The sequence below is a fragment of the Gopherus flavomarginatus genome, chromosome 12 (genome assembly GCF_025201925.1).
Source record: "Gopherus flavomarginatus isolate rGopFla2 chromosome 12, rGopFla2.mat.asm, whole genome shotgun sequence".
Lineage (NCBI taxonomy): Eukaryota > Metazoa > Chordata > Testudines > Testudinidae > Gopherus > Gopherus flavomarginatus.
The window spans coordinates 29,219,844-29,232,894 of record NC_066628.1 but is presented as its reverse complement, the minus strand read 5'-3'; the positions used below and the strand labels follow the sequence as shown (position 1 = coordinate 29,232,894).

The 13,051-nt window shown below is 39.9% G+C and overlaps 1 protein-coding gene across 4 annotated transcripts in view; it reads left to right on the top strand.

Moving 5' to 3' along the window:
- The window catches only part of MYH10 (myosin heavy chain 10), a 148,454-nt gene that overhangs the window by 70,279 nt on the left and 65,124 nt on the right, over positions 1-13,051 (top strand). For 2 of the 4 annotated variants that reach the window (XM_050919216.1, XM_050919215.1), the window contains exons 6-8: positions 4,992-5,021; positions 6,753-6,770; positions 9,294-9,386. In XM_050919216.1, the coding sequence (XP_050775173.1) occupies positions 4,992-5,021; positions 6,753-6,770; positions 9,294-9,386 (141 nt within the window). The remainder of the gene's footprint in view (positions 1-4,991; positions 5,022-6,752; positions 6,771-9,293; positions 9,387-13,051) is intronic. The other 2 variants (XM_050919217.1, XM_050919218.1) reach the window with 2 other exon arrangements.

Below are 13,051 nucleotides of genomic sequence, written 5' to 3'. Positions count from 1 at the left end.
AATAGCTGTTTATTCAGTGAGAACTGTCCATACTATGCAGTGAATGAGGCAGTGGGGGTTCTGTGGAAAAAATAGTTTATGATATTGTAATTAAAGACCGTATCAAATGCATATGCACAAGGGAGCTGAATTAAAGTTCCACAGTCAGCCTTAACTCTGGCATTTCCTAGAGATTAATTACATAGGATTTTAAGAAACAAATTCCATCATGTGTTGTCATTGAAATCCGTATGATTCATCACCAGATTGGAACCTTTTAGATCCATTACACATACCTCTGCTCTTTGAGCAAAGGGAGTAACTGATAATAGCAGTGTCGCCCACTGTGAGGACCAGCACCAAAAGGAAATGAAATGTATATTCTGCCTTTTGGGTTCCATAGATATTTGTCAACAGCAGGAAAAAAGTGAAAATCTGGAATCTCGTTCCTTTCGAGGTTCTGGAGAAGAGTGTGCTCTGGTGGGCACAGACCCTTCTGCCCATTTCCCCCCTCCAACCTGTATTTTGTCCTGCCTTTTCCCTACCCCTTCCTTTTTTGCAGTCCCAATCTTCATCTGATCCCTTTTCTCTTTTTTGGCCCTCCCCTAGCTTGCAGTCTCCTTGCCCAACTAGTCTACTCTCCCTGGCTTTTTGTCTCAATCTGCTCTTCTAGCCCCTTTCTCCCCCCACTCCATCCAGCTCTTGTTCTCTCTGCATTTGAGTGTTGCCTTCCTCTTCTGTGCTGCCTGAGCACCAGCAAGACAGGCCATAGAGAGCATAGAAGAGACAGGCTCTCTGTTCTCTGGTATCCAGCTCTACCCTGGCCCACAGCATTCAGGAGCTGCAGTTGTAGGAAAAGTCCTGACCTCCAGCATGCTCAGTAGCTCTGTGGCGATGGCACACACCTGCAATCTGGTAGCATGTGGGAGCTGAGAGGCTGGAACATGCTCAGTGCAGATAGACTGTTCAGATATAGCAGTGAAGCTCTAGCAAGCTCCTGCCAAGCATCTGGAAACAGATTTTGTTATCAAAGAGGTTAGACACTTATAGTTCAGCAACTATAACTTCTAGGGTTGCCAGATTTCCAGTTGCACAAAACTGAACACTGAGGCCTCGCCTCAGCTCACTACATTTCCTCCTCCCTGGTGGCTGGCTTGCTGTCCCCCACAGGTGCAGGAGGGGAGCTCCAGGTGGGGGTCGAGGGACTTACAATGTTTGGAAGGGCTCAGGGCTGGGGGTTGGGCTTACCTTGAGTGGCTCCTGATTTGGGGGTGAGGGGGAGGCCTCAGGCAGTCTGCCTGCCTGTCCTGGGGCACCATGCTGCACCCCAGAAGTGGCCGGCAGGTCCGGCTCATGGGGTGGGGGTGGAGAGGAGGCTCTGTGGTGCACGCTGCTCTTGGCCACAGGCACCCCCCCCACCCGCAGCGTGCCCTAGTTAAGCACTAGAACAGGTTACTTAGGCCACGGAATCCTTTTCATTGGTGGCATTTAAGAGCAGGTTAGGTGCCCGTCAGAGTGGTTCTCAATTTACTTAATCCTGTCTCAGCACAGGGCACTGGACTAGATGACCTCTTAAAGTCCTTTCCAGCCCTACATTTCTATGATTCTATGCTCCAGCCTAGAGCTGCAGGGGCAAAGCAGGACTTTCCCTGTAAATGGTATCCAGGCCAGGCACCAGAATTCAAAGCAGGGAACTTCTCTTCTGCCGTCTGTGACTTCAAATCAGGCACATTTATTTTCTATATTGTGTGTGCGCCAGCAGCGAACACAGGAGGTTAGACTGGGAGCTGGTGGAAGGAATAACAGGAGGCTGGGAGAGGGGCAGGACAGATAAATGAGCTGGTTGGAAGAGGGCAAGGGGACCTGGGACCAGGGCTAGCTTTTGGCCGATTCCCTGGAATCGGGCCCCATGTCTGAGAGTCCTGCACCAGGGCCCCGCGCCTTAGGCGCCTTTTAAATTTTTTTTTTTTTAACTCACCCGGTGGCTGTCCTCTCTGGGGGTCTTTGGCGGCATTTTGGTGATGGGGAGTCCTTCGGTGCCGTGGAAGACCCGGAGCGGACTCCCCACTGCCGAAGTGCCACTGAAACCCCGGACTGCCGCTGGATATTTGAATCGGGCCCCGCAGTTCATAAAGCCAGCCCTGCTTGGGACTAGCTGGGTAGAAGGTGCACAGGTCCATTTTGTGCAACGAATAACAGAGATCTTGTACGAAAAGTAACTGCAATCTTTCATTATATGATCATAAGTAGGAAGTGCCGGAATTCAGATTAACTTTTTTGGAAGGCTTAATTTAGCAACATTAATGTTCTCTTAATGTGGCTTTTTGATATACAATTCCAAAAATTGGAGAACAGACACATTTATAGAATGTTTGTGTGCTTCTATGGTATTTTAAAAAGCCAGTGCAGAGGGTATAAACTTGTGGTAGAGGGAGGAAAATGGAGGAGAATTAGGAGCATGGCTCCATATAAGTTTACAACAATTAACCAGATCAGGGAGTCTTGTGGGGACTAGAAGGGCAGGAGGCCTTCCTGACCAGTAATATTTTACTTAAGTACAGTAACATCTTTCAATAAATCTAATTCAAGTGGAAAGCATTAATGAAAAGAGAAATTGGCAAAACTTGTTTTTGCCGAATGCAAAACTAATTGTTTTTTTTTAAAGAATCTAAAGCCTTCAACATAGGGCTGGTCCACACATAGGCTTGCAGTGGTTTTAACTAAATAAGTTTTGTTTGTGCAGATCAGTGGACACTTTGGAATAAAGATGGCTAAAGTTGACTTAGCTAAAGTCAGTTTGTTACCAGCTCCAGAATAAAAGTGTTCGTAAAGATGGTAACAAACAGACTTTAGCCACCTCTATTCTAAAATAATTGTCCACTTCGATTTGTAGCTAAACAACTAAAATGGTTTAATTTTATTCTTTTGCGATTTACTGATAAAGAGCTATGTAAGAGCAAAGTGGTGTTAGTGTATTTCAGTTCAAGAGCTTGTGTAGACCAACCTATAATGTTACTATTGCATCATGAGACATGTTAATAGGACTTGCTGATTGTTTGTTTTAAGTTGAACAAAACCTCAAACTGAATGAGCAGCTTGCTTACTTGCTTAAGAACATCTTTAGAGACATTTTTTCCTTGCTATGAAATAACTTTTTCAGTGCTTCGGAAATTTTGGACGTAGATTTCATAGCATGCATTTGGCTTGGTATTTTTGATTACACTAGTTTTTTTTTAAAGGGTATTTTACAGTAAGAGTTAAAATGGTCTTTTGACTTTTGAGGGCCTGAACTTGCAGCCCTTTCGTGTCCTCTGTGAGCAAAGGTTTTAGAATCAGGCCTTACATAGTACTAGAGCTGGCTGGAAAATTAGATTTTATTTTTTTTTATTTTGCAAAAATTTTCCCAAGAATCTATCTTGTTTTCTGTCAAATAAAAATTTTGGAAAATTTCTACTACATCTACACAATACTCTCATATTTTGACAGCATTTTCTCCCTCTAAGTCCAACTAAACGTCTTTCAACAATATTTACTTGCTCTTAAGAAGAAAAATCACTCTTGAAACCCCCCTGCTCTTCTAGTGCAAGACCAAGATAGGAAGTTGCACATTTAATTCTAAAAAGGAATTACACAGCAAAAACATCCTTTCTGGGGAGGTTAGGGGAGAAGCAAGTGCTTAGACCACCTTTGTCTTGGTATCTCTTAGTACCAGGCTAGTTTCTTTAGAAGGATGCTGAATGCCATAGTGCTGAATAAATACAATGTCCAGTGATTAAGCCTGCAGAGAGAGAACAACTTAATTTTTATTTCAGTTATTTTTAGATGGCATTACTGAGAGAGTATATGTATACAACAACTAATTTAAATTCTTGCGTCTGCAGTAGCCTGTTAGGCCATAAATACCAGTATGTGTGAGGGAAGACTTAGGGCTTGGCTACACTGGAGAGTTGCAGCGCTGGTGGTGGGTTTACAGTGCTGCAACTTAGTAACTGTCCACACCTGCAACGCACATCCAGCACTGCCACTCCCTGGCTGCAGCGCTGGCTGTACACCTGGTCTGCTTGGGGTGTAACGATTGCAGCGCCGGTGATGCAGCGCTGCTCATCAAGTGTGGCCACCAAAAGCGCTGTTGTTGGCCTCCAGGTTATTAGGAGGTATCCCAGTATTCCTGTCCACAAGAAACTGGAAGAATGGCTGAACTCCAAGCTCCCGGAGCTACTTATCTAAAAAACAAACTCAGCTGCTCTTTGCTCCAGCGGAGCGAGCAGAGGCAGGGGAATTGCTTTGGAATGTTCACAGCTGTTTGCTTGAGGAGAGAGGGGAGTCCGTGTTGAGCAGCTGCTTATGTGGTCTGAAGGCTATTTAGGAGTGCATAATTTGCATTTAGTGAGTAAGAGAGGGGTGGGGGAAGGGCTCAAAACATTTTAAATGATTGAAAGTTGGTGCTGTGTATCTTCCAGTCCTTAGAACTTGCAAGGCAGGGAGCTGACACAGTGTCAGCTCCAAAAATCCACTCTCTCTGTCTCCCCCACGCTCCCTGTCACACTCCACTCCACCCCACCCCTGTTTTGAAAAGCACGTTGCAGCCACTTGAACGCTGGGATAGCTGCCCACAATGCACCACTCCCAGCAGTGCTGTAAATGCTGCAAATGTGGCCACACTGCAGCGCTGGTAGCTGTCAGTGTGGCCACACTGCAGCGCTTTCCCTACACAGCTGTACGAAGACAGCTGTAACTCCCAGTGCTGTACAACTGTAAGTGTAGCCATACCCTTACTCTCTGGCAAGTGTACTTCGTATGGCATTAGTTCTTTGAATATGCACAGGAAAATTTAGTAGGAAATGACAAATGAAATATAATAGCTCTGCTTCTAGCTACAGTAACTGGGTAAAACCATTTCCATGAACTGAGTGTTTGGTTAAACTAACATGTATAATTAACATGGGGTATAGCTTGCAGCTGGAAAAATGCAGACTTGCTAACACTTGCATTTGTTTGTTTGCAATGAACAGCCCGAATCACCTAAACCCGTGAAACATCAGGCAAGTGTTTTTCTTTATGCTTCTAAGTTTATATGGATTAATTCATATTTTTCCAACTATTTTTGTATGACGAGATGAACGATCAATTTTAAATACGTCTGTATACTACTAATATGGTGGCATGTTTATCATGAAATGGTGACAGACTAGTACAGGTATGCAGCTAAGTAATCTTAGCAAAATGTTTTATTCATTTTGTATAAAAGCACTGACTGGTAACAGACTTTGAATTAAACTAGCTTGCAATGCTCCAGAATAAAATCTGGTATCTATCTGTCCTAGAGTTGCCAACAATGCATAAAACTATTCCAGGACATTTCCTTCTCTCCCCCCACCCCCAACATGACATAATGTCACTTTCTTAAAATGTCCCATTAAAATCTTCTGGATTGCTTTCAATAGTCACTGGGAGATAGATGCTGATTCCAGGAGACTCCAGGCCAGTTCTGTAGGGTTGGCAACTCTAATCAGTCCCGAAGCAAAAGCTCTATCGTTACCACCAGTTTAAATCCTCCACCTTACTGTGTGCCCTTGGTAAATGCACTGTGGAGATTTTAATGCAGAATGCTTTGGCATTATTAAGTGATGTGCTAAAGAAATTTAAATTTAAACTAACGGAAACTTAAATGCACATTAATCCTAAAAACTTTGGTGCTTGAATGGTTTATAGCTACTCGGCCACAAACATTGATATGATATTCTTCACAACAGTACAGGGCTTGGAAAAATCAAGACTTCCTCTAAAGTGCAAAATCTGCCATGACTTACTATAACCTGACCCAACAGCTTAGTGGCTGCTCAGTCCTGTATGGGTTGAAATCTTCAATGTGTGCTTGAGCTACTCTTGTTTCTCAGGCTATCTGGAATTATTGTGAAGATGATGCTCTCTGATTCCTGACAGAGGAAGGGGTAGGGAAGCAATAATGATTGAGTTCTAACCCTTCCCCATTCTTATGATGTGATGGAGCATTGCTGAGCTGTCAGCGGGGCTGTCCGGACTCCTATCTACAGAAAGTGCTGTGACCTCTACTGCTTTAACTAGCGGAAATGGGGAGTTAAGGGTAAAATTAGGACTCCCTAATGCAGAGGGAAAAGCACACCAAACAAAGTGTACGCTCTAATCCAGGGGTTCTCAAACTGGGGGTTGTTACCCCTCAGAGGTTCACAAGGTTATTATTTGGAGGGTTGTGAGCTGTCAGCCTCCACCCCAAACCCTGCTTTGCCTCCAGCATTTATAATAGTGTTAAATGTAAAAAAGGGTTTAATTTATAAGAGGAGTCACACTTTTAGGCTTGCTGTGTGAAAGGGGTCACCAATGCAAAAGTTTGAGAACTACTACTCTAATCACTGCTTTCAGGGTGTCTCTATCATGGTCACCAGGGTTAGATAAAAGTAACATTTTCAAAAGCACCTAAGTCCACTTTCAAAATATATAGGTATTTAAGTGCCTAAATCTCATTGAAAATCAACAGGACATGAGCAATTCTAAAATTTTACTTGAAGTCTTTACTCAGTGTTTCTTTGTTGTAAAACCAGAAACTACTGAATCATGTTTAGATGGATTGCTTTTTTGCCAATAGACCTGTTTCCCATCAGGATTAAAAAATGTCCAATTATGTTCATATTTTAAATGTGTCAATAGGAATATTTTAAATTCTAATCCGGAATTGTTGGTATATTGCATAAATCATAACCATTAACATTTTGTTTCACTGTCATTTTGAACTACAGAGTGGATCCCTGTTGTATGTGAGTAGCATGTAGCTCCCTGTCTCTCACCCAGATTTCACAATGAACCAAATCACTGGGATGCTGGTTTTCTAAAACTGAGATAACAGTATCTCTTGTCCTTGCTCTTACATTTGCTCTATTGATCTGCATGAATTATTGCATGACTTCACTTTTCACAATATCTTGATGCTGCTTTTTCCAAGATCTATTTGACTGTATAAGTAGGGGAATCTAGCCCAATCTTGCCTGCATTCTAAAATCTCTGTGGAATGTTTCTGAATAGGATAATTGATTTCATAAAATTAAATGAAATTAGTCTAATTTAAAACTGTTATAAAACTGAAGAGAATACTTAAGTATGAGTTAGTTGTTTAGTAATCTGTGATAAATTCCTTCTTGTCTAGTCATGAATACCAAAAACTTCAACTAGGAAAAAACATTACAGCCTAAAAAGATAGAATCAAGTTTCTCCTCTTTACCATTCCTCACCACTCCTATCTGATTCTTAAGGAACAGTGACAAATCAGTAGAAAAAAGAATTGGAACTTAACGGTTTTCCAAATCTGTGTACTTCAAACATTCAAATCCCCTGAACAAAGATCAACTACTCTCCATAAATAAGTGTCAATATAGTCTCTTCAAACCAAATTGGAGGCTATTGCATTTCATGTCATTCTGAAATTATATATATTGCCCCTTATGAGACCAAACCATTTCTTTGTGCTTCCAATATTTTTACTATGGTTTCTCTTAGACTTTGAAGTATGTACAGCACAGGTCTGTAGTACCTGTCTGTTCAGTGGTAACACAGTATGCTGTCATTAGGCCAAAATTTTGAAACCTATATCTGTTGTTTCCAGACTAAGTAGAACCTGAAATAGCAGTGAGCTTCAATGAACTAACAACTTGTGGGCATCCTTTTGTGAAAGGTGTTGGCTTACTTTATTTCACGTATTTAATTTAGTCTGTTTCATGCTGAGTACAAAAGGGTGAGCAGGCTTCTCTGTCTAACTGTCCCTGACATCTGCTAACAATGAAGGCGCAAAAACATGAACAAGATGCTGCCCACTACCTTGTATGGATCAGAGATACTGAACAATCGATTTAGACAGTATGTAAAAAAGATAGACTAGTATTACAACCACTACACTGAGCAGGTGCTAAAAATTTTTCTCCAAGTTGGTTTCTGTTTTGTTGGTACAGTGTTGAGGAACACATTTTTTTTCTTCTTTCTAAAACACTGGAAACTGAGTACAATATTTGTGCAGGTCCTCTGTAAATGTTCAGTGGTTAGTCTGGGAGAGTACTCTGAATTTTTTTAGGAACTCTAGAATTCAAAGGATATACAGTTTGAAAGGAAATCTGTTTTTGAAGTGGATCAAACTTTGAGCAGTCTACCTGAGGTCAAGTAACAGATATCAGTTTTCAGCAAATCTGATATGTTACAACTTAAAAATAAAAGCCTCTAACAGGCATTAATCAAAGTGAGTTTTAAAAAATAATTTGTGTAATCACTGACTTATGTAAGGATTAAGAGGTGTGTGATGTCTCTCATTGTCAGTTGTTCATTCAGTCCAGGAGTTTTACTCCTCCATGTGCTATAAATGGTAAATGATTGGAAAAAGCAGATTTATGAACACTAATTTTGTGATTACATTCCAGAGGCATAATTCCACTTTTTGTTCCCATCCTTCTGGGCAAGGAATTAGTATCACATCTTCCCACACACTTGCTACTTTTATGGGCTCATGGATGCAGCACAGACCTGGTTATACTAGCCAGATCTTTTAATAGGCAGCAATTGAAAAGTTCTTTAAGGTACTTGCTCCATAGAAATTTATAAATTCACCATCTTAAACTTCAGGATGCTTTAAAACAATTGGATGTCATAAATAATAATACAGCTATGTACAGCATATGTTGACTTGCTTTTTAAGTTTGAAAATAATTAATGTTACAGTTTGGCATTATTCAACTTCACTTATGCCATTTGTGTCATACTTACTCCAGCTCAAAATATATTGAAATACCACAAATTCTGTCCAAAATCTCCAGTTAGCTATGAGACTCAAGAGCTTGCTGACTGGTGGTGTATGCTTAAGCAGCTGCTGTCCTATATGATCCTGGTTTAGATACTGATTATTAACCATCCTAAAGCTCTAATTTGCAGAAATATCTTACGCAGAAATCCAAAGACTATTAATTACTTTGTCAAATTGTTTTTCCCCTGCAAAAATAGCATATGGGCTTTATTCTGAATTCTGTGCCTAATTCATTTGCCCTGAACTTGAATTCACCTTATGTTGAGTGTTTTTAACATCAGCCCACCTAAGCTCAGTCACTTTTCTATACAATAGATGCCATCTTCTCTTTTCCAGTGAAGAGTGTCAACAGAGCAAGGAATCAAACAAATAAGAGGCAATGTGTTTGAAGATCTTGTCAGGCACCTGCGGTAAAATGATTAGAAAGGAAACAGAATCATGGACAGTCTGACATACACGTTTCATATACGTTTGCTTTGTGTTTGTGTGGTTTTTTTAGGGGGAGCTGGAACGTCAGCTTCTGCAGGCGAACCCCATTCTGGAATCCTTTGGGAATGCAAAGACTGTGAAAAATGACAACTCTTCCCGTTTTGTAAGTTTAAAAAAAAATCCAAAATCTGGATGGTGGTTCACAAAAATATACATTTTACCTGCTCGTAGGCTAGCTCTCTGTGAGAACCTACCTTATTGGTATTGGAAGGTTCCTTTTCACTATACCGTCTTGAGTTCAACTGAAGTTTGTACATTGAAATTTTGAAGTCTTATTCCAATGCTGTATCCAGCATATTTAATTTACTAGAGATACTATGGTAACAATGTGACGTTAGGCAAACACTTCCTTTAATACAAAACTCCTAGGCTCATCTATCCATGAGTACACAATTGTGCTGTTTACATGAGATGCGTAGTGGTGAACTTTCCGCAGATGGCAGTGTGTCCTGCACGTAGCCTATGACCCAAGTTAGTAATTACACAATAGACCTGAACTGTGGTTGTGTACAGTGTAGTTGGTAAATTACCAAACTGCATATCATTTGAGAGCCCATAGCAACTCATTAAAGTTGTGAGAGAAGTGGCGGGATAGCTATGACACCAATTGATTATGACTGAATATCCAGCTTTGCTATCACCTTGGTTTAGAATTTTATGGGTTTGTGTCAGTCTTAAAGGGTTATCAACTTAAACAAAAATCATACTTCTCTGTGGACTTTTCACTTGCTGTTGAGTAAAATCTAAGATTATGATTTGAAAGATTGGAAAGTTGTCTTGTTAAATGCATAGAGCACTCGTGTAGTCAGTTTAAAATGTTTCCCATGTCAACCTCTGTTTTTATAGGTCTTTCAAATATCAATAGGGGAGAAGAAAAGCACTTTCTTTGGTTTTACGCTTATACTTTACAAGCTGGTAGAGCAACTCGAGGCATGGATAGTAACTCAACTTAATATATAAAATAAAACTGGATTTGATAAATTAAAGAAGCTGTGCTCTTGCTAAAGTGTAAACTAAATTTTACAGAGCAAATAGAACTTTTATATCTGTCTTACAAAATCGGGGGTGAAGTTTAGAATAAGAATTCAGTCTGAACAGCTTTATGGCCTTTACTGTTTTGGTTAGATCCTTTAAATAGTTCCTATCAATCAAAAGCTAGGAAGGGCACCACAAAAATGCAAGTTTGAGAATTCTTAAAGCCACATTATTTACAGTAATGGTTGGTATTCAGATGTGTTGGATGTAAACTTTATAATATCAACAGATTTCAGCTGCCCTGTAATTCCATTTTATTTATTTCTTGGATTCCTTGAAGACTACTAATTTAATGAAAATACTTTTTTATGAAAGCTGTAGAGCATCTGTTTTGCATTTTTTTCCCCTTTGCATTGCCATTGTGAACATATTCACTCAAGTGACTCTGGCATTATTTTTATGAAGGAGTAAGTATAATGCACTCCAGCTGGTGCCTTCAATAGTCTTCAATAATAAGGATTTAAAAGGAAATTACAGCAATCCTCCCACAAAGGGAAGAATGCAGTATGAACTCTCTTATCTCCTAGATTTGAAGTGCAGTGCCTTGTTACTTAGCACAAAAACTAGCAGCCTCTCCCAACTTCCTGAAATTTAATAGCAGACAGTACTGTAGTGAGGTTGTCGGGTCTACTCTCCTACAAAATATACAGTTCTTATGTTAGATAGTATACCAGGAAGTAAAATCCCAACTTCCCTATCCTTTTACCCATTCTAGTCTTTTTGTTGTAATTTTAATCAAATTTGGGATTGCAGACACCACAAAACAGGTCTCTTGCCATCTTTTTTGCTTGTGCATGTAGTAAACAGAACTAAGCTAGTTGTCAAATTGGAGAATACGTTGTGATCCAATAGCCTTTATTTGTTCACTTGGTGATTTTGATAAATTCAGTAATGCACAATCTATCATCCAGTCACTGGTTTGAAGGTTCTGTGTTTTCAATTATTGCTTAAATATCAGTGACTTGAGTCTGCTCATAGTATTTCTGTGTTTTCAAATTTAAGCGGCATATCTGGAATATTCTGTTCTTATAGCAGATGGTGTGAAATCTACTCTTCAGTTTCAAAAAGCCGTCACTGTAGACGTACTAGTGCGGTACAGACTATCTAACCTGTTTTGACATAAATTAAACAAGAAGTCAATTCGTTTGTCTTTTTATTCTTACCATTTCCAGAAAGCTGTATATTTTTCCTAATGAAAGAGACAGATATGTTCACCATCCATCATGCCAGTTACCTGTCTCAAAGTGAGCTTATGGAGTATTCTGATCTTCTGTGCAATGATATCTGGGATAAGTCTGAGAACACACTCTGGCCCTTAACAGCTAGCACATCTTTCATACATTTTAAAATAAGCTTCAGTGCTAAATTCACAGTTGTGGAGGCTGAAGTTCGCCCAGTTTAACCACAATTTTTTGTATGAGTAATAGAGCACAGTGGCATATTTTTTAGGAGCTTTGAAGTAAACTTAAATGTGAATAGGACATTGTTCTGTAGTACTTGTAGGCCTAGTTTTCATGCATGTGTGTCTGAAAGTTAGACATCGGAACTCCGATTTAGACACCATTTGAGGGAATCAGCTTGAAGATAAGGTCCCTAACTGGAGTTGCATTGTTTACTCTCAGTGCTATAACTCTTCCTGTAACACTTAAATTGTACAATAGAGCAATAAGATATCCAAGCACATAAGCATGCCAGTCTGTGCATACTTTCAGCTTTCTAAGCAATCCGTAATGTTAGGAGTACTGGATGGCTCAAGTGATGCACTGAGGTTTTTATCTCTAAAAGACTGATTCAAGTGTGGCATGTGCTATGTGAATGGCAGATGCGATATCAAAGGATTTGGTCACTTCAGTCTAGTTTCAACTTGGCACATTTCTACATTGCACTCTACATTAAGTCTACTGACTTACTATAGACATGTCCTGATACTAGGAAAATGTTTTATTGCCAACAAGATGGCACATCTCATTGTATAACTAGTGTAGACAAGGCAAGTGGTGGTTTCATCTTGAACAGTTGCACAGAGGTCAAACTATCACCTACCTTGTCTAAACTTAGGATTTATGAAAAGCCATCTCATTTTAAAAATTACACCTTTTTCTTTCCCTAGTGTAGATATGACCTTGTCAGAGTGACTTGAATGGGTGCAGAGAATGAATTCACTTCACTGGAGGTGTGCCTTCAAGTCAGGATGGAGACTCATTCAGGAGAAAGTTTTTATACTGCTGTTGTCAACCTTTGAACTCAGCACCTTTCATCAGCATTAAAATTAAATGACCTTTTAGTAAAAGCTTTCTTTCATAACAATATAAAAAGTGCCTCTCTGACCTTATTTTGAGCCTCTGAAAAACTGCAGTGTCTCTTTACAGTACATCGCACCTTATAGTAGATTGCAACATTTTAATGGAATACAACTGAACATATATGAATGGTGTGAATGAGTATCTTGCCACTATTATCTGTATTAAATACTTATCGCCTATTAAGACTGATGCAAATGTTACCTAATACAATAGAATTTCAATATTCTGAACATCAGTTACAAACTGACCAGTCAACCATACACCTCATTTGGAACCAAAAGTACACAATGAAGCACCAGCAAGGGTGGGGGCGGGGGAAGAGGGAAAGTAAATACACTAGAGTATAGTGTTAAATGCAGACTACTCAAATAAAAGGAAAGCAGCATTTTCCTTCTGCCTAGTAAAGTTTCAAAACTGTATTAAGTAAATG